Source organism: Urocitellus parryii, chromosome 12 (genome assembly GCF_045843805.1).
Source record: "Urocitellus parryii isolate mUroPar1 chromosome 12, mUroPar1.hap1, whole genome shotgun sequence".
In the NCBI taxonomy this organism is placed as follows: domain Eukaryota; kingdom Metazoa; phylum Chordata; class Mammalia; order Rodentia; family Sciuridae; genus Urocitellus; species Urocitellus parryii.
Window position 1 is genome coordinate 21952580 of NC_135542.1, and position 21328 is coordinate 21973907.

At 47.6% G+C, this 21328-nt stretch overlaps 1 protein-coding gene across 1 annotated transcript; it reads left to right on the top strand.

The window, feature by feature from the left end:
• The first annotated feature begins 8325 nt into the window (after positions 1-8325).
• On the top strand, positions 8326-15026 carry LOC144249819 (ral guanine nucleotide dissociation stimulator-like). The gene is made up of 5 exons (XM_077792024.1): positions 8326-8463; positions 11704-11801; positions 11967-12086; positions 12738-12852; positions 14749-15026. The coding sequence occupies exons 2-5, from the start codon at positions 11730-11732 to the stop codon at positions 14952-14954; spliced, it is 513 nt and encodes a 170-aa protein (XP_077648150.1). The 5' UTR covers positions 8326-8463; positions 11704-11729; the 3' UTR covers positions 14955-15026.
• Positions 15027-21328: the final 6302 nt, after the last annotated feature.

Below are 21328 nucleotides of genomic sequence, written 5' to 3' on the forward strand. Positions count from 1 at the left end.
GTCACTGACTCTGTGTCTCCTTTTCCTGTTGCACCTGTGGATTTTGTTTTAAGTCCTCGCTTTAAAAGCCCTCTCTTGTTTCCTTCTGACCCATCATTTTAAACCATGTTCCAAGGTCACTTTTTGGTGTATGTGTGGTTCTGGGGATTGAACCCAGGTCCTTGAGCCTGTTAGGCAAGTGACCTACCTGAGCTCCATCCTCAGAGACCCTTGTAATTTTTTCCCCCTTGGCCACAAGGTCTAATTGCCAAGGCTGACCTCAAATGTTCCTCTTCCTCAGCCTCCCTGGTGGCTGGCATGACAGGCATGCACCTGGGACGGTCACACTCGAGCCTGTGATGGGAACTCATGTGCATCTGTCCAGGGCTGAGCATGTTTCTGCAGAGCTGTGCTCCAGGCTCCCTGCAGGGCTGTGGAGGCTTCTGCTGCCCAGCAGCCCTGGTGCCATCGCCAGTGCTCCTCCCAGCCAAGGGCAGGCAGCTGCCCATTGCTGTAGGCTGACCTTATTTTCTTCTTATGGCACTCGTACATTCTCTGGAGTATGTTGGATGGTTTGTCCATTAGGAGTCTAACAGGTCCTCTAGAACCTTCAAATAATTAGTAAAATTCCTAAAGAGTAAGTGAGCATGCACAGAAATTGGGCTAATGGGAAGAATGATGTTGGATGATATTTTCATGGCTTGAATATATTATCCAACATGAAGTTATATTTTATTACTTACAAAATAATAAAATAATGAAGCAATACCATGGGCTGAGCCAAAATATATCCTCAGGATCTTAGGCATTCTGTAATAAATTTGCATCATTTGAAGGATAGAGTTGATCATCTCTGGGTAATGAAATGGAAGTAAAAGTATCAAAGTCAATGATCATCTGTTTCCAATTTTCTGTGATTTGGTTCAAGTGTTAAAGTGGTGATATTTATTAACAATGGACCAAATAGGTTCATAATTGTTTTAGAGTACAATTAGATGCCTTTACACTTTAGGCTATATGGGCACATTTGAGAACGGTTCCAGCCATTCTCTCATCCTTTGGGTCATTCCCCTCAGATGTCCTGTGAGACATTTTCTATGTGAGGCTTTAAGAAGAAGTAGAGAATATTCTGTAAAGAAAACCTTGTGATCTGTGCATTATAAAATTGAATGGGTTCCTTCAGAAATCAGAATTTTTATTGAAAGATATTTGCATGAGCCAAATAAAACCTATTTCTAGGCGTCCTGGTGAAGACAAGGTTTTATCTTTATATGTCTCATTGTTTCTGCCTTGCGACCAGCTCGAGCTTCATGAAAGAAGGTTCAGTTCATAAGAAATTGCTAGTGAGTTTTCAATTAAAGAGACAAGACTCTCATTACCTTTCACACAGCTCTGCGTCGGCTTCTCCTAGCTCCCACTTCTAGCCACCTAATGTGGTGGCGAGGTTTACACAAGAGACTAGGGAGAGAGGGAGAGCCACGCAGGGAGTGAGCTTTTATTGGGGAATAAAAAATTCAAGGGAAAATCCCATCCAGTGAAGGTTAGGGGGGCAGCATCCCAAGGTCAAGGACAACGATTGGGTCTTCAGGTCAGTGGCCAGGCCCTCGGACCTGGGAAAGGGTGGGGAATGGCTCTGACACAACTGTGTTTGAGCGCCTCTCACCCAGCCAGGGAGGTAAGTCAAATCATGTGCGAGGATGGCCTCCCACAATTGTCTGGTTTTTTTTTTTTTTTCTTGTTGTTGTTAAAATGAAATTCATAAGATGGCAGACCATTTTTTCAGATGTGTAACTAGTTGCCCACCTTTAAATGGTAGACATTTTGTACCTGAACACTGCCTGTCTGCACCTTTTTTTAACAACCAGTCTGGGCTCAGGAGCCCAAATATCAATATTAGCTGGAATATATTCTTCAGTTTGGCCTATTTGCCAGTATCCCCTGAGGTTATCTGTTCAATGAGCTTCGTTACTTCTGCTCCCTCACTGGCTTTCATAGAAACCACATACTGTCTATGAGTCAGGGACACCAATCCCACAACATTGTGTTCTTTGAGTATCCAAAGTCCCACTTTTCACTTCACCATGTCTGACAAAGACAGTAATATTTATCATCAAATGTGAGATTTTCAAAGATCCAATTCTATGTGCTCCTTTCTAAAAGAGCATTAGGCAGGGCTAGAGCGTACATAAATATTAAGTAAAGGCCATAGTTTTAAAATGTCATCCATTGAATAATTGACACATGTCTGAGATACTTTTTATTTTGGAGGAGGTATTTTTTAATAGGGAATTCCAACAGCTACATAATAGTGAAAGGAGAAGTCTTGCATCCATTTTATTCTTTGTTTCTTATGATTTTTATCAGTAAGGATAAGATACTTCCTTGTTCCAATGCAGATGTTGCCCACTTCTGTAAATGGATGTGGGTTGTCACCTGCTACTGGCATGTCTGCATGTTGTGCTTGACACTAATATCATACTTGGTAGGTGGCAGAAAGTCAATACTGAAGTTAAGCTCTTGTGTTGTAGCAGCAGAGCTGCAGATCCTTGGTGTGCCACCTTCTGCAATCCATGCTGCTCTGTTGGAGTCCTTTAATGACTTCCTGGTGATGAGCATCATGGTCTCCTGGTCTTTGAGAATGGCCAAGCATTGCTCTGTGAATGTGGAAGAGAGTCATGTGGAAGGCTCCAGGGAAGTTCATTGATCACGTACTCTAATCCATATGCCTGTTTAATGACCTGTTTTTTCTTCTTGGGTTTTAAGGGAGACAGTGCCCTCAGACACTTCTGTGCAGCTGGGAATGCAGGCTTCTGCTTCACCTTGAAGGAAGCATTAATGAATCCTTTCCAGAAGACATGAGAAGAGAGAAGTGAGCCTCTGGTATCATGCAGGTTCCTTGCATTGCCCATGGGCTAGAAGAGAGAAGAGTTGCTTCATGAGATTTGATCCCCTTTTTCCTGAAGAGTTCCACACAGAGGTGAGTCCCCAGCATGTTTAGACACCATTTCAGACTGTTTGTTGACGGAAATGAATCACACCCCCTGATGATGTGGAAGAGCTAAAGATGTGTTTGCTATGGATTTTCTATTTCATTTCTCAGGGCCTGGGTCAAGCCAGCCATTGTGCTGTCAGCGCATGAGCTGCTGGTCAAATGTGAGGAAGTGGTCTTGCTTTATGAAAACACCACCCTGATTCAGTGAGCCAGAGGCAGCCTGCAGTCCCTCTTTTCCTGTGAAGGCAGATTGCTGTGGATGGCCTCTGGCCTCGTCATGCAGCCCTGCTCAGAGTAGGGGATTGAGGGTCCAGGCAGTTCCCAGTTACTTTTGATCTTTATTGCCATTGGGCCACCCCAGGGTCCTTGGACTCTACCTGGTCTTCTGGCCTGGGTCAGGGGATGTGAGGTTTGGAATCCCTCTCTGTGGCAGGATCCCAGCCCCCCCAGCCTCTTGAGGTCAGCACATCCTTCCCTAATTGTGTTAGAGTTGGAGACTTCTCCCACCCATCCTCATCCATGCTCATCCCGCATTTTGTAGCTTGACACCTGAGGACCTTTATTCATTGACTTAGTGGTTAGTGGTGATGGTTGCTAAGACTAAGTGACTCTTTCAAGTCACATCACTTGCATGGTAGGGCTAGAGCATGGATCTTCCTAATTGATTTCATGGGACTCTCTCATGGAAACTGTGACTGCTTCCTAAACACACACTCTACATTTGGAGTGTCAAAATTTTTGGCACTGCCTCCTTGGCAAGTGTATCTTGTCTTCTACGTGGGAATTTCACAATTTTTTTTTTTTTTGGTTTGTGGAGGTCATGCAGAAGGGATTTCATTTGAAATAGCCCAAACAAGAAATACCAGTTGTCTTTTTCGCACATGGATGTGTGTAGTGAACATCCCTTTCTGTGTGCTTGGATGAGTTACTCCTTTGAATTTGTTGAAGGATGGTTGGCTGGGGAGCAAGGTGACGAGAGATGGATATCAATGCTTGTCCAGTATTCTGAAGTGAAGAATGTATTGAGGATGTGAAGGCTTTTCTAGCCAGTTGCTATGGCTCAGTCAGGGATCAGTCAGAGGATTCTGTCTGGTAGACTCTTTGGAGTAGATGTCAAAATGGACCAGTCTTACTCTGTCCAGGACTGAATGCTGAGCTTGAGTGGGAGCTTCTTATCAGTTCAAGCATTCCATGAGTCTGTCCTCTGTTCTCTTTGTTTTTTTTTTATATTATCAGTTTTCAGTGGACACATCTTTATTTTATTTTATTTTATGTGGTGCTGAGGATCGAACCCACTGACTCGCGCATGCCAGTCGAACACGTTACCACTTGAGCCACATCCCCAGCCCCCTCTGTTCTCTTTTTTCTGAGCAGTTTCTAGCAGGAAAGGAGAACAAACATTGAAAGTACGGTGATTGATTATGTATACCAATGTTATTTGAATCAACTTTGTATAATTCAAAATTAACTTTTTGCTAGTAAAATTTCATATGTTGAGGAAATAATGAAAATATTGGGGTTGGGGGATGAGGATGGGCAAATCAAATATTTTTGAGCACCAAGACCTGTTTTTTTTTTTAACTTAAATCATAAACTGCCTGAGGACCACAGCAAGTAGATATTTCCAGAGACAGTGGGAAGGTAGTAGCACATGAGGAAGGGAAGAGCTCTCAGGATGGGAAGAGGGGGCCGCTTCAGGACTCACCGGGCAAGGCACGAGGCTGCTGGCCATGGTACATGTCTGGGCCTACTGAGTGGGGAAGATCCATGCTCTGTGTCCCTCCATCCTCCTCTGTAGCTTGTGTTGGCAGCAGATCGGGGAATTGGGGTCAGAAGTGCTCCCAGTAATATAGGCACCAGCCCCCAGAGTGTGTTCCTAGCCCTTTCTCCACCTGGCCTGACTTGGTGCTTGTGTTGATGCAGGGCTGAAACCCTACAGTCATTAGAGTGTGTCTGCGGTCCAGATCCACCCTGCATGGCCAACATGCTCAGACCTTCGGCTGGGTCCTAGGCCTGCTACAACCAAACTCTGTCAACTGGGTGGCCAACAACAGAGGAAGGGCCTTCCCTCAAGCTCCAGGGGCTCAACACACAAGGTGTTGGGCGGTCTCACTGCCAAAACACCTCACAGGTTCCTAGGGGACTGTCCCCCCAACTCTCCCAGCCCTTGCCCACTCTCCTATTGCTGCCCACGATCTGTGGTTCCCATATGGGCATCCCACCCTGGCTCCAACCTCACATAGCTGGTATCCCCAAGTCTCCCTGGTCTCTGGGTCCAGACTCTCCTCTTCCTACAAGAATATCAGATATTGGATTTGGTCCCAGTTGATGCTGTGTTCCATCATGTGAGCTCTTAGCTTCATCACTGTGCAAAGACTCTTTTCCCACACAAGTTCGCACGACGTTTGGCTGGCTAAGAATTTTCAGGCGACACTTTTCTAATGAGTACACTTTCCTTCCTTCCGATCTCCCACCAGTGAGCATTCCTCGCACCCTTGTCCTAATTCCTTTATGGCAGTTTCCCTCCTTATGGCTGAGAGGACCTAGTGACCCCTGGATTCACACGTTCTCCTTAATCACCAACACACTGCAGAATTCTCCAAAGGGCCATATATGCTCCTGGAAGTTGGTGGTGGAAATAGTTCTCCATCCATTAATCACTCCCTCACTCACTAATGTCCTTGTGTCCTTGAGAAAGGCTCTCCCTTTCCTGGTTTTCCTGAATAGAAATCCTCTTGCCTCTTGGGTGAATAGGGTTATGGGTTGTGCAGAGGGTGTTGGTCCACTGAGCATCTTAGAGACTGTCCTTTAAGGAGCCTAATGATCCTCACTGGGGAATGAGGCCAGGGTCCTAACTGTGGTTAGTGTGAGGACACCCTGGGTTCAGAGAGGGAAAGAAGGACGAGGGAAACTCAGATGTCCCTTCATGGCCCCTGGAGTTAGAGGACTTACCCCTTTGCACCTGGGATCAGGAGACCTCATTTCCTCGAGGACACGCACACTCAGATGTAAAACTTAAGTGTGGGTTCCTTTCTGGGGTCCAGGGCTGTTGTTAGCCACCAGGAATGACAGTGCTCTCCATGCTGAGTGGAGCCATTTTTGCCAGGAAAGAGAGCCCATGGTCACGCCTTGTGCAAAGCATCCCACGCCAGGGGCTCCCATCCCTACATTCGTGTCCTGAAAGGAAGCCACTCAGAGGCAAGGTGGGTCCAACCACCTCCCATGTGTTCACTCATCACTGTGTTCCAGCAGTCACCCCAGTGAACAGTCCTGATGGGATTGGATGTGGCTCAGAATGTCACCCTCATGAGCTCTACCCTGCCACAGCTGCAGTTCTGCAGTGGGAGAAACTCAAAACCTCAAAACACATGCACATGAAAGAAAAGAGCAAGAGCCAGAGCCCAAACAGGCCAGGTGTGGCAAAGACAGCTGGAGTGCCTAGGTTGGGACTCAGAATTATGTCAGTGGGGTGGCATTGCTGCTGGCACCAGCATGATAACCGAGAGCCAGCCCTGCTCATTTTGGGGAGCAGTGTGTTGGGGAAGGCAGCAGAAATTGAGAGGCAGGATTGAGTTTGGCCCTAGGAGGAGGTTGGGTAAGAGGCCAGTGTGGGTTGGAGGGCCTGGGCAGATAGACAGAGGCCAGGGCACACCCCAAAGCCTGGAGACTGCACTTGATGTCCAGGGTTGTGAAACACCACCTCCCCTCTTACTCACAACTGAGAGCAAGGGGCATTGATGAGTTCAGTTTGTGTGCGGCTGCATCCAAGGTGGCTCGGCTAGGCACCTCTGTTTCCTTGACTCAGGAGGCTGGGAGTCCAGGCTCCATTGAGGCTCGGCTGGGAGGATCGGACTCTGAGTTTATGCCTGTGTTCCCTGTAGGATCCATGTTGGCTGAGCCTCAGTGTTTTTGTAATGAGAGGATGGGTGACCGTCATGTCTTTATCACAGGACACACTTGCTAAATGGATTTGTTTGCTCTGAGGAGGAAAGAGAGAGGGGGGAGTGGTGCTGGAGACAGGGATGCAGACAGGGGTCATGGACTTGGCATAACTCAGTCTTGGAGGTGATATCCCATCACCTGTACCCACTTCAATTCCCATGAATCCAGAGGCTGAGCCCCCTTGAGGTGAGGGGTGAACCGGTTCTGGGCAGCAGGATGCTGTGGTACCTCGGAGTCTCTGTGAGACCCCAACACTAGACACACTTGGCCCTTTTGAAATCTTAGGAGAAGCCTTGGGAAGTTGTATGGCAGAGGGGAGGAGCAGCCTCTGCATCTCAGTCCCCTCCAACTTGCCATGGTGTAGAGAGGGAACTGCAGCCACGATGGGACAGACATTGGCCACGTCCCTGTGTGGGACACAGGCCTGATTGAGTTAGGGTGAATTCTTTGTCTCTCCCTTTCTTGTGATTATCCCATCTCTACATTTGTGCTTTAGCCACCTGTGAGTCCCATCTCTGGTTTCAGAGAGAATAGAGGGTGTTATGGGCCAATAGACACAATAAACCCTAGAGATTAGATGCTACCCTACTTTCCAGAAAAGCCTGGGCACACCATGAGTTGCACAATGATGGGACCAGGGTCCAAAAGATGCTGAGAGGGAAGGACTGGTTGTGAATGCATTTGGGAAGGCTCCAAGCTGGAACTCTAGTGGCACCAAGCAGGGCAGATGCTGGTGGGGATGTTTGGGTAGTTGTTGGTGAACACCTGCGCACCTGAGATGGGTAGGCATGGAGGAGAAATCAGCAGCCCATAGGGCTTTTGAAAGTGGTCTTATGTGAAAAGAGGCTCAGGTATGGGCACAGGAAATGACATCATTGCCTTGACAATGGATCAAACAGAACATGGAACCCTGGTATCCAGGCACCCACTTCACTGACCAAGCCATCCGAGCTCACTTGGTTGGAGCCACTGGAGGGAGAAGGATGTTCTCCTGTGGTTGCAGACAATGCCGAGCCTCAGGCTCCCAGGAATCTCAGGGGGGCCAACTAGCCCTTTTGTGGATACACTGGGTGAGGCTTCATCTTAGATGCCAGAGCCTCTGGCGATTGTCGCAGAGGAGCTCAAGAGTAACAGTGAGTAGCACAGGGCAGGTGAGCCCAGCAGGCCCTCTAGTCTGATCCCTGATGAATGGCCCAGGACTCCTATTCTGACTCTGTGTGTGTGTGTGTGTGTGTGTGTGTGTGTGTGTTTGTACTGATGGGAACTGTCCCATTGTGCTTTGACTCTAGTGTATTGGCACAAGTCATTTTTCTGTTTGTCACCATTTCCATTTTGAACCCACCATTCTTGGTCCCAACCCAGGGTGAAAATGATCAGAACACGGAGGAGCCCTTCAGGGTTCAGAGCCTTGAACCTTACAGGCAGGACCAGCTTAGGAATGAGCTCCTGCCTGTCATTTGTGGGAGGAACCTACATTTCAGCAGCAACATGGGGTTAATCTCCTGGGATTTCATCCCCACCCAGCAGGTGCTGGATCTCTTGTTCCCAAGGTAAGCACTAGACCACCAAGCCCAAGTGTGTAGCCCCCTCATGCCTCTGTCTTGGGGCTGCCATGTGCCTCTCAGGGACAGACACACTCTCATCTCACTGAGACGAGAGCAATGGGCCAGGGATCTGCGCACCAAGTGTGCTCTGGGGTCCAGGCTTCCTTTGTGGGTGGAAGAGGCAGACACACTGAAAATTTTGGTCCTGACTGCCACTACACAAAACAGACTCAGATACAAGAGTGTGCACTTGAGTGCTTCATGATAGCCTTGAGAGGCCCTGGCCTCTGAAAGCTCGGTGCGGGTCTGGTTGTAATGATGTACTGGACTCAGCACTGGCAGTCACTGAACATGTCTCCTCTGCAGCTGGACACCTGCAGCATTAGCGTGTCTACTGCACATCCATAGAAATTCATCCAAGAACCCCTTTAGCTCCGCATTTACATACATGCAAAGGCTGACATTCCGAAGCTTTGGCATGACCCCCCAGGTGATCCCGACCCCAAATTCCTACACCTAGTCATGCTAAGGAGGTTCTCTTCCCTGCTACCAGGAACACATCCCCTCCTACACATGTGACAAGTCACTGCCACCTCCTCTGCTCCAACCTCACTCATTGAGAATACCAAGTTCTAGGCACTGCAGCCTGCACCCTGGACATATCTCTGACTTCATCTGTCCACAGAACTTCCATCTGCACTTCTGGCCTGCCAAACCCACAATACACAGGCCCACTCACCGCTGGAGCTGGGCATGCTGAGGCTCTCCCTCCTCTGGTTAAGCCCTTAAGACGGACCTCTCTCTTCTTTATTTCCCACTATAGCCCCGGGGTTGGCTGTGTCTCCTGCCTTCCACTGTGTGGACACACAGGAGGCAGCCCTGCTGTCGGGCTTACCAGGATGCGCTTTGACTCTCTCAGGCTCTGTCCCTCTAGGAGGACATGAACAAAGCGCTTGTCTTCCACCTGCTCGCTGGAGTGAAGCAGTGAGGAGCTGCTACTGGTGACTTTTCTCATGCAGCACTCATTGCTTTGGGTGGCCTGGGGCAATGATCCTGCAGCCACTGCAGAGCTGCTGCTCACAGCTGCTGGGATCCTGGATGCCACTGCCACAGAAGGCTCCAAGAACTGTGGGGGATGACAACATCAGCAAAGCCCAGCACCTGCACCCCACCCAGCCTGGCAGTTGGCTCTGTGGGCATTCTACAACATCCATCCAGAACCTGAGGTTCTTGTCCCCTTGGAGGATGTGGAGTGGCACCAGGAGTAAAGAGTGAAGAAGGTGGCTGTTTACCTCCTTTGTTTTGATCTTCAACGACTTGCTGGCATCAGTTTCCCGAAGAAGAAAGTCATAATGCACTCCTCCAATCAGGCCGTGATATACTTTCGCATCAGCAGGGACCCTCAGCTCTGGAGAGGCAGGGGCAGAGGCGTAGTAGGTGACACTCAAGGAATACACTACCCAACATCCCCCACAACTGAGAGCCTCTGCCAGCTCAGGTCTCACACACAGACCTGAGAGCCCCCGAATCCAGCTACTGTTCCACCAAAGACTCCCCACTGATTCCTCCCTGAGGACCCTCTATGCACAGGAGGTCCACTCCAGGAACACCTTTCAAGGAAATAGCCCCTTGTACCCCAGAACCTCTTAGTTCACGTTGGACCCACCAAAGAGAAACAGCTAGACTTTGTATCTGGATTGGTCCCCAAAGACTCATGTGTTCAAGGTTTTCTCCCCACTGCAGCAATGATCACAGGTGGGTTTGGGGAAAAGCACTTGATGATGGGTGCCTCCACCTTGCCAGTGGATTCATCCACTCAAAACAGCCTCAGAAACTTAGGGAGACCCTGTACCCAAGTAAAAAGGCCTGGGAATGGTCTCAGTGCTTAAGTGCCTCTGGTTTTATCCCTGGTACAAAAATAAGCCAGTCAATAAGGAATTACCAAACTGAGAATCTACGAAGATGATTTCAGAAACAGACACTTTCAACCCAAGCATCAGTTGAGAGCAGGGTCCAGACCAGGGGAGATTTGTGTGTAACAGACGTCAAAAGGGAGGACTACGTGGGGCCTGGACCCCACTAGGTGTGATGGCATCTATGCCTTATGGCAGGAGGGTGGCAGTGATGCTGGCCCTCTCCTAGATTTTGGAAACCTTGTTTTCATTGGGGAAACTTTATGGAGATGGAATCTATTTTAGCAATCCTGGTCCAGATGAGGTGCTGACTACCACAGGTAGAAGCCTATCCAGAATACGGTGTCTGTTAGGAAGTCTTTCCTGACTGTGACAATGACAAAGAAAGGAAGTCACTTGTCTTTGGTCTTGGTTTCACTCCTGGCCATTGATTGAGAACTGATTTCATCTTGGACTACTGAACAGAGGCTGCATCTGGGCAGAAGAGTGTGATAGATTTGAGCTCTTCAGAGGACGCCCCACCATTGCCAGAGAAAGAAGGAGAAGGAGAAGGAGGAGAAAGAGGACACTCCTGAGTGGGGAGAGGATCACATGATGAAGAGCAGGAGGAAGAAGAAGAAAAGGAAGGAGGTAAACTGAAGGAAGGATGGAGGGAGATACACAAGAAGAAGAAGAAGGAATCATGTAAGAACAAGAAAAAGACCCAGAAAGAACTACAAGAAGATGCAGGACAGAAAGAAGAGCCAGAAGTAGAACAAGAACCAGAATAAAAGTACCAAGCAGACAGCTCATGATGAGAAACAAGGGGAAGGAGAGCGAACCTAGAAAACAATAGAGTTCTCCAGGGCACCACCCTGCTGACGTCCTCCCATGTCCATGCCCAACACACCTCTGATGGATACCACCTCCCCTCCGCGTATTCACCCATGAGTTGATTCATCCAGGGCAAGTGGATGAATTCGCCCACCATCCAACGCTTCCCTGAATGCCCATGTGTGAGCATGGCTGCCCTGGGGAGAAAGGCCTAAGCACAGGAGCCTTTGCCAATCCTGATGCAGAGCCTAGTAGTGTCTCTTTGGCAGATCCAACCTGCACTGAGAAGTTCTGGGCCCAAGGTGCTGTTTCCATTGCCAGGTGCTCTTTTGGTTTAGAATCCTGTACATCATCTTCTCCAGGGAAGAATCACTGAGGGAGTCTTTGGTGGCACTGTAGCTGGATAGGAGGGCTCTCAATTCTGGTGCAGGCTCGCCCTGTTGGAGACTCTCAACGGTTGTGTGTGTTTTGTGGTAAAATCCTTGAGTGCCATCTAACAATTCTCCACTTCGCTCTGCAGAAATCAAGGTCCCTGACCACTCACTCATGTATATGTCCATGAAACCGCGGATAAAATATTTCATCGTGAGGAAACGCCCCGAGGTCAAGAGAAAGGAGGTAAACACCTACCTTATTCAAGCTGTACTTGTGCTGCCATTCCACTCCCACCTGAGGAAATAAGAAGCCTCAGCACATGGACATATGTGCTAGAAGCCCATAGAGCCAACTGACAGGCTGGGTGGCTTTCTGTTTCTGGGTTTGCTGATGTTCCATCCCCCACAGTTCTCAGAATCAACCTGCAAGAAGTGCTCCAGGCCGCTTTCCCAGAAGCAGGTGGGAGACACCTGCTTAATTCGTGTCCACTTAGAGAAACAAAGTCCAACGATGGCCAAGGATGTCCTGGTAAGCCTGGGAGCAGGGGTGTCCCCTGGTGCTTACACCTGGGTGGGGAGCAGACACTGGTCCAATACCAGGGACTCCTCATGTACCTGGACATTACTACTAAATGTCCAGGTAACCCAATGACCACCCTTGCCGTATGAGGTGCCCTCCTACACCCCAGCCAGCACTGAGCCTCTGGAGGCCAGGAGCTCTCGTGGCTATCTTTCAGCACTCCTGTGCGTGGTCATGTTCCTGGGTCTGATTTGGGCCCTGGCAATCCAGACCAAAGCCTCTAGGTTTTGTGCCTAGGCCATTCCCAATGCCGCCTGCATCCTCGGGCAGACCTGGGATCTTGGAGGCTATTGTCCCATTCCTCCCAACTTGTGGGATGAGATTGCATCTGTATGCAGGTAGTGGGGTCCTTTCACTTCTAGAGGAGTGCAGCTCCACAAAGAGCAATGGCAGGCCCAGGAAGTCCTATGTACAAGGATTGGGCTAGTAGCCTATGGGAAGAGCCCACGCGATGAGCAGGAGGTCAGCCTCAGGTAGTAGGGTCATGGATGTTGCCCTGGTATTTAGAGTGGAGGTGCCTCCAGAATGCCCCTGCCCACTGTCCTTGAGTAGTCACTTCAAGGCCCATTTCCTGAAGGCCTGCCTCCCATGCTGCTCCAGGTGACCTGCAACGATAGGGCTCCTGTCGTCATCCGCAGGGCCCTCGAGCTACACTTGCTTACTCAGGAGAACCCGGAGGATTATGAGTTGGGCCAAATCATCTCTCACCGTCAGAGTAAGTGAGACAATCAGATGGCAGAGAGCAAGGGTCAGGATGTGGACTCAGGTCAACTCTTAGCACCAAAGAGTAGTCTCTGACCCCCAAGAACACTCCAACAGGTGTGTTGGGTTCGTGCACAAAGCCAACTGCACTTCTGCTGGTGGAAGGTCTCGAGGTCCAATGGTATACCCCAGTGGATATTGCGGCTCCCCACCAGGTGCCTCCCCTGGACATGAACAGGCATCCAAAGCTGACATCTTTGAGGAGTGAGGAGGAAAGCCTCTTTCCAGGAGCAGTATGCTTTCATGGTCTGGGATAGGAGTGGTTTCAGAGGAACATGGGAATGCATGGGCTAAAGAGGGAACTGGCATTTTGTGGACTGAAGCAGTAGGATTGAAAGCCTTCTGTGTGACCAGAAAACCACTGCCTTGGCAGAGCATTGCCAGGATTCTAGCAAGCAGTAACAGGATGAAATTGGGAAGAAAACACAGCCTGGGAGACAGCTTGAATCATGTCTTTGCATAAATTCCATGGTCTTCCGCACCTGAGTCCACTTGCCAAGGAGTGATCACAATAGCCAGGTTGCGATCCCTAACTAAAGTCAGATGAGGGCTTCCTGAGCACGTAGCCACAAAGCTCATCTGATAATAATGCCAGCACTTTTTCGTTGGTTGGTTGGTTGGTTTTTGTGAGCCAAACACCACAGCAGCCATTATCCCAGCCTATGTACGCTGAAGACCACCATCCCGATGAGTTCTAGGATCACTTGTCTCCTATCTTAACCTTCTGTTAGGTTAGTAGAGTCTATGGAAGAGGAAGTCTGTCTGGGGCCTTGGTAGTCTTAGAAATTCATAGCAGAGATCTTCACATCCAACCCAGAAGGGATGGAGAACAGGCTCTAGGTTAGAGGAGGGCGACAGGAAACACGTGTTCAGAGGAAAGAGAAGCGGGCTGTTGTATTCCCCCACTTGGGGTCATGGCACCACTGGACCATACACCATGTTGGAGGGAAGCATTCCCTTTGCTGGTCTTTGGAACCATTGTTCTCAGTAGGGCAGCATTTGGAATGTGGCCTCCATTCTCAGAATGGTTCACATGGAGGCGGGCTCCACCAACGCAGAAGCATGGCTCTAATGCGGTATCCGTGCTGGTCAGCCTGTCCTCACTGTGGCCATGCTTGAGGAATCCTAGGCCATTTCTCTGGCTTTCACAACTTTCTCTTTGGTTGTGTACTGAGGCTGTCCATAAAGCTCTAGTGTGTGGCAGTGGAGAGCTCCTCAGCCCTTGCCACAAAGGCATAGACTGGGAGAGAGGGAACAAGGCTGGGAGAGAGGGAGAGAGAGAAAGATGGAGAGGAGAAGGAGGACCTCTACTTGGAGAATGAGGATTCAGTGGAGCCACCAGGAACAAGGTACTGTTGCCCAGGGCGCACCCCTGTTTAGGTCTTCCTCCAACCATGCTCAACCTTTCTTCCAGTCCCTCCCACCCCCCAGTAGTGTATTCATCTTGAATGAGAATTTCATGTTGACATCAGAGCACTCACCATCCAATGCTTCCCTCCAAACCCACCTATGAAGATGGCTCATGTGGGGACTGAATCTTCGGCACAGGAGCCTTTTGTGGGAGATTTCAGATGCAAACCCTAGTGGTGTGCTTTGGCAGATGTAAGAGGACCTGAGATATTCTGGAGTCCAAAGCCTTTGGTAGGAACCGACATTAGGTCTGTTGAAGTGCTCTGCCTAGTTCTTCCTCAGGGAGGACTGTGGAGGCTGTCTTTGTTGGTATTGGTGCTGAATTGGAGAGCTCTCAGGTGTGTGGCTCTGGCCTTTTCTGGCACAGGCTCTCAGATGTTGGGGTGTCCCAGGGAGCACCTCCGGAGCCACCTTATTTTGTACACCCCTCTCTCCCCAGAGCTGAGGATTCCAGCGCAGGCCAACGTATTTTACGCAAAGAACCCTCACATAAAACCCAACTTCGTGCTGAGGAAAAGGAGCCTCTCCCAAAAGAATGATGGGTGGATCCAGCCTCAACCTCCCTCTCGTCCTGGAAAGAAGGCTGCAGCCCTCCTGAGGATGCTTGCAAAACCATTCTGCTGCTGTGTGCCTGGGCGGGGCTGAGGCAGCCCAGGAATATTTACATTGATTACTATTTGCTTCAAAGTTTGAATCTATAGTTTGCCATTGTCCTTGACCTTGTTTAGTAACACAGTTGTTACTCTATCCTGTATTTGTTGTTTCCATTAATATATTATTATTTTAAAATATATGTTTTTGTTACCTGATCTACTGTGATGATTTGAGTATACTAAATGTAGCAGTGATTCCTAAAGGACACATCCAAACCAACAGGAAGGAATGTTTCATTCTATCAGCAAGAAGTTTGGTCTTTAGGAGTTTGGCAGATGGCATTATCTGAGTCAGTTTTCCAATGGGGGCAATGAAGTATCGGCTATCATGGTACAAACACAAACAAAGACACACAAACACACACTAGAGCACACACACACACAAACACACACTAGAGCACACACACACGAGCACACACACTCACTGAGCGATAGATACACAGATGGAGTTGGTCTCTTCTGAAATACTTTGGAGATGTGGTTCTGATTTCTCCCATTTTGGAGTATTTTCCATTGCATAAGGTGTCTTGCAAATGAATCCCATGTCTGAAGAAGACATGCATGTGTACTTCACATGCCACTTTCCACATAACCAGAAGGTCATGTCATGTAATATTTTTCATGCAGCTGTGTTTTCACTGTGAACCATCCCATGAGGTCAGCTGTGGAATTTTCCACTGGTAGCATCACAATGGGGATCCACTCTTTGGATTTGGGGATATTTCTGATTTTCTTGATTCAGATTGGAAATATATATATATATATATATATATATATATATAATATATATATATATATATATATATATATATATATATATGGTTTTTGATGAAAATTCTGCATTTGATGTTAATGAATGCCATGCATCTAGGAATCTGTAGACTGTAGACAATGAATGGATGCCTACTGTTGTCTGGACTGGTCTGCAAAGTCCTGTAGCATCTGAGCATGTGTGAGGGCTGTACAGGTCTTGCCAAAAGTCCAGGTCAGATGATCCTGCACAAAGCTGAACTCCTAGTGGTCTCCAAAACAGCATAAGGGCCAAGGAGAAACACAGTTCCACACAGAAGTTCGGAAGCTACCTTATGAAGGTAATCATAGGTATGGGATCCTCTTGCTAGGTCCCTTTTTCCATTGGGCCAGAACTATTTTCTGAATGTGCTTGCTGAGAAGAGCTTGGAATTTTCTATCTGAAGCAGTTTATGCAAGCTGTTTCCACTTGCAGGAACAAAGTGTGTTCTCATTGACCACTTTGGGCTTTCCCTGGTTCAACTAGAGTATGTCAGAAGCACTTGTAATGATTGTCATTCACGTTTCACATTGAAGCCTCTGTGCCATCTGTCAACCACTGATGGCTGCAAGTGGGGAATGGAAGCCATTTGCTGTAAGCAGTTTCAACTTGCAGGACTAACTTTGTTGTAAGTAGGCACATGGTGTTTTTTTCTGTGTGAGCTAGAAGAAAGAAAAATTGCTCCTTACAGGTGACAGGCATGCTTTCACATTGAAGCCTCTGTGCCATTGATCAAAAACAGTTCACTCATTTGGGTACCTGCACTTCAAGTGTATGTTGTAAACAAATGTGACAAGTGGATGTCAATGAGACTTTGGAGAACTGATCTTCTCAGCTGGTCCTCTTTCCTCCTGCAAGTTGGTGATCTCTTTCTGGCACACTTTGTGTTTCATGCCTGAACTGTGCTCTGAATGTGCTGGATGAGAACAGCTTAGAAGTGCAGAAGTAAAACTGTTTGTGGAAGCAGCTTCAAGTAGCACAAGCTAACTTGTTCTCAGTGAGCACATGGAGATTTTTCCCAGGTTGAAGAAGTGTGAATGAGAATGGCTTCTCAGAGCTGGTAGGCATGTTTGCATTTGGCAAACTTTGCCATCTGTCACACAGAGTTCCTTGCATGCAGAAACCTGCATTTCAAGTGTTCTCAGAAAGGTCCGATGAGTGGGTTTCCATGGAATTTTGTGGAGTTCATCTTTTCAGCAGTCCTCATTGCCTTCTCAAAATTGGTGATCCTGGGTGCAAGGCCTCTCTTGTCAGCCAACATTGTATTTTGGGCCTGACCTCGGCTGTGAATGTGCTTGCTGAGAGTAGTTTGGGAGTGCAAAAGTAAAGCAGTCTCTCAGCAGCTTCAACATTCAGGAGCTCATTTTGTTCTCAGTGAGCACATTGGGGTTTGTCACTACTTAAACTAGCATGAAGAACCACCGCTTCTCAGAGGTGGCAGTTTCCCTCTGATGCGTCTGTACAATTGGTCAGTGCAAGTTCAATGCAGGCAGGCACTTGGATTTCAAGTGAATTCTGTGACAATTGAACAATGGATTTCAATCCACCTTGGGGAATTGCTCTTCCCAGTGGGCCCACAGTTCTCCAAGTTGCTGAACCTAGGTCCAAGGCTCTCTTGCTAGCACTCTTTGCATATGGGCTGAAACTGTGCTCTGAGTGTGCTTCCTGAGAATATTTTGGAAGTGCAGCACAGAAGAATTTTGGCAAGCAGCTTCCATATTAGGAAATGACATTTTTCTCATCGTGCCCATTGAGCTTTGTACCTGGCTGAAGTAGCCTTAAATCCAATGGCTTCTGAGAGCTAGCAGGCCCAGTTTCTATTGGAAACAACTGTGCTCTTGGTCAATGGCAAGTTGCTTGCTGTCAGGCACTTGCAGTTTCAATGAGTTTTTAGAAGAAGGAGACCAAGGGAATACAATGAAACCTGTGCAATTCATTTCCTAATTAATGTTGGTGATGCTAGACCAGAATGGACTTTTGCAATGATACTTTGTCATGATTTTTCAGGAAATGTGTTCTGAATGTGCATCCTGAGATGCATTTGTAGGGGGCAAACAGAAAAATTTTGTGCACAAAGTAGCTTTGTTCTCAGTGAACACGTGTGGGTTTTTCCCTGGTTGAACATGCAGGAAGCAGAACCTCTTGTCAGAGCTGATGGCACCGTTTCACTTGGAACCATCTTTGCACTCAGTAAAGCACAGATCATTGCAGACAGGCTCATGCAATTTCAAGATAGTTTTCAGAATCTGCTTGAGGAATGGATTCCAAAGAATCTTTGAGGAATTGATCCACCCAGTAGTCCCATCGCTTCCTATCTGAGCAAGTGCTCCGAGGTGCAAGGGCTCTCCTGCTAGCACACTTCGGATATTGAGCCTGCACTGCTCTCTGAATGTGCTCGGTGAGAAGAGTGTGAAGTGCAGAAGAGAAGCAGAGTGTGCAAACAGCTTCAATTGCAAGATGTAAAAGTGTTCCTAGAGAGCACATTGGGATTTGGGCTTGGAGTACAAGCACGTGAACTTGGGTGTGTGCAGATATAGCCTCGGGGCTTCTTTCAAAGTGTCTTCTGTCAGTGCAAAACGCCAGCACCTCTGAGTAGCAGTGTTTCTCACAGGCTCTGAGCAGGGATGCTGGTGCTGCTGACCAAGGGACCCCACTTTGAGTAGCCAAAGTGACATGGAGTTCTTAGGACACCATGAACTTCTCAGAAACGCAAAGTGGACATCTACTGCGTTAATTTAGAAGAAAAGAAACTCTGAGTTGGAATAATCCTCTTTGGACTCACCTAGTTGCAAGTTTGCCCTTAAAGCAGCCCTGAGACAGCGGGGCCACGTGGGGGACAGAGCTCCACTCCTCTCCTAGCCGCAGGCAGAGGCCTGCTGGAAATGAGGAGGGTGCAGAGGTGGGTGAGAACTGCCTTGCTTCAGTCCCCAAGCAGCCAGTCAAGTCTATTGTCACCTGGAGTGGTGGCTTCTTTTCCAGGGCCCACGCTAGCATTGGGGTTTGCATCTGCCTGACTTTCAGTTCTGCGAATGGAAGGTGGGAACTGGCTGCGTGAGACATGGTTGCTCTCTTGGGAGAGGGTATGGGAGAAATGACAGGACGCCCAGCCCTCCAGAGCCCGCACCCCTGCCCCTGTGATAAATGGCAGCATTAACAAGGTTTGGTTGAGAGGGTCCCCCAGATTTGTGACTTCCCATGTCCGCCAGCAGATGTCACTATGGCTGGCAGAACAGAAGGCCTTTCAAGAGTGAGCTGGGGGGAGCAGAGAGGGAAAATGGCATCAAATAGAAGGCAGAAGCCCAAACTACCCTTGGCCTAGCGGGATATAGTCCATACTATCACTTTAGGAATGGGGGACATTCTCCAATAAACCCACTATCTGGTCATGTCATTGAGGTCCAACTTCTGAGATTTAGGCAGAAATTCTCCAATGAAACACAAAGTTCCTGGCTTCTCTCAACTGAAAAAATCTCCAGGTTTTGGTTCTTGGCCTATATGTATCAGGAAACATTTTCTTGAAGGAAATGAACACTTTGCACTGAATAAACATATATTTGATATAGTTTACCCCGAGACATCATATTGATGTGTTTTAAAAATTGATTCATTTTATAAATTCAGCAGCTTATTCTGAAATTCCTTTGCTATACATTTAATTTTACCTATTTTTGAATATTATTTGATAGGATGTCATGGATGTTTTAAGTGTTAGAATTTTTTTTTCGTGTGTGTGTGTGGTTTGGAAAAAGGGCATAAATTTGGCATTCATCAAGGGCCATGTTAACACATGCTTAACAGTAATTATAAGTCACATTTCCTTCTTTTAATCTTTCCCTGAAGATGTGCCTTCCGTGTGTAAAGACAAGTGTTTTCAAAGGTGACTCTCTGGACAAATCTTTGGACTCAGGTGGTCAGTGTTCCAAACTGTGCCAGAAAACACCAAATCTGATTTCACAGGCTGGGCTGTCCTTAGCTCTAGTCTCCAAAGTCATTCCCCTTCCTGGCTGTACAAAAGGAAGAGCCATGGAAGACTTTAAGGAGGACAGCCACAGGATCCTCTTTGCTCCTAGCCTCTTGAGAAAATAATAAAAACAACATCAAGCAAACACACGGTCTAGAACCTTCTTCTGTAAATAATTAGTATTTAACATATTGATATGTGTGTCGTGGTCCAAATTGTATTTCAGAGAGGGAGAGAGAGAGAGAGAGAGAGAGAGAGAGAGAGAGAGAGAGAGAGAATATGTGTGTGTTTGATTCTGAAGAATCAAAGCCAGAGAACAGAGATAATTCTATTAGCTGCATCTGGATAGCACTTGGCCTCCTTTCCTAGCAGGGAAGGATCTGTAGTCAATGGCAGAGCTAGTTCGTGGTATAGCCAAGTGTCTCTGCAGCATTTTCAATGCTAGAGCATCTGTTCTGAGAATTTTAGTACAGCACCTAATTTTTTCATCTTTGCAGCAACTTGCAAATGTGGGTGTTGAATGAGGGGTATTTATCAGAGTAGAAAAGTCATTGTTTTGGAGAAGGGGAACAAGTTAGAACAAGTGGAATGAGGGTACTTAAGACTTCAAGGAGAGACAGCAAAAGCAGGGGCGGGGGTGGATATACAACAAACCTCGGAGATATTCCTTCCATCTCAGGAGGTAGCAGGACATTGGAGCAATGCCTGTGCATCCACTGCTCAGTTCCATCTTGGGGGCAGACCCAGCACTGCAAGCTGATGAGGGACAGGACATAGGAAAGCCATTTACTGCAGATGACACGATTGAGCATCTGGCTCATCCCAGAGGATGGGGGGAGGCAGCTGCAAGCCAGGCTTGGAGGACCCCGTGGAGTACCACCAGGTGACCAACAGCCAGTTCAAAACTCTATTGTTCCTTAGAAAACTTGGATTAGAACCACCATTTGGCCCAACTACCCCACTCCTCGGTCTATACCCAAAGGACTTAATATCAGCATACTGTAGGGCTCCATGGCTCTGGGCCTGAAGGGAGGCTGAACATCACGGCAGAAGGGCATGGAGGAGGAAAGCAGCTCAGGACATGGCAATCAGGAAGCAAGGAGAACTCTGCTCACTAGGAACAAAATATGAATCCCAGAGATACTCTCTCAGTGACTGACATCTTCCAGCCACACCCTACCTGCTGACAGTTACCACCCAGTTAACCCATATCAGGGAATAATGCACTGATTAAATTAAATCTCTCATAATCTATTTTTTTCTTTTTTAGCCTCTGAATATTCTTGAATTGGTTCACACAAGAGCTTTGGGGACACCTCATGTCCAAACCATAATAATAATATATTCAACATTTTATTTTACAACAGACTTTGTGATCCATGGTTTTTCCCAACTGTAGACTAATGTTAGTTTGGTCAGAATCTTGGCTATATGTAAATGTAACCCCATTTTAAGTCAAAGAGCATCTGTAGTAACAATGGGCATGTCAAAAGTCAAGTTAAAAATAATGCCATTTATGGTTGATCGGCAGGAAACAAATATATAAAGTTCACAAGACATGCACAGAGTCAGTAGGCTGAAAATTACAAAGTCCTGATGAAAAAAAAAATCAAAG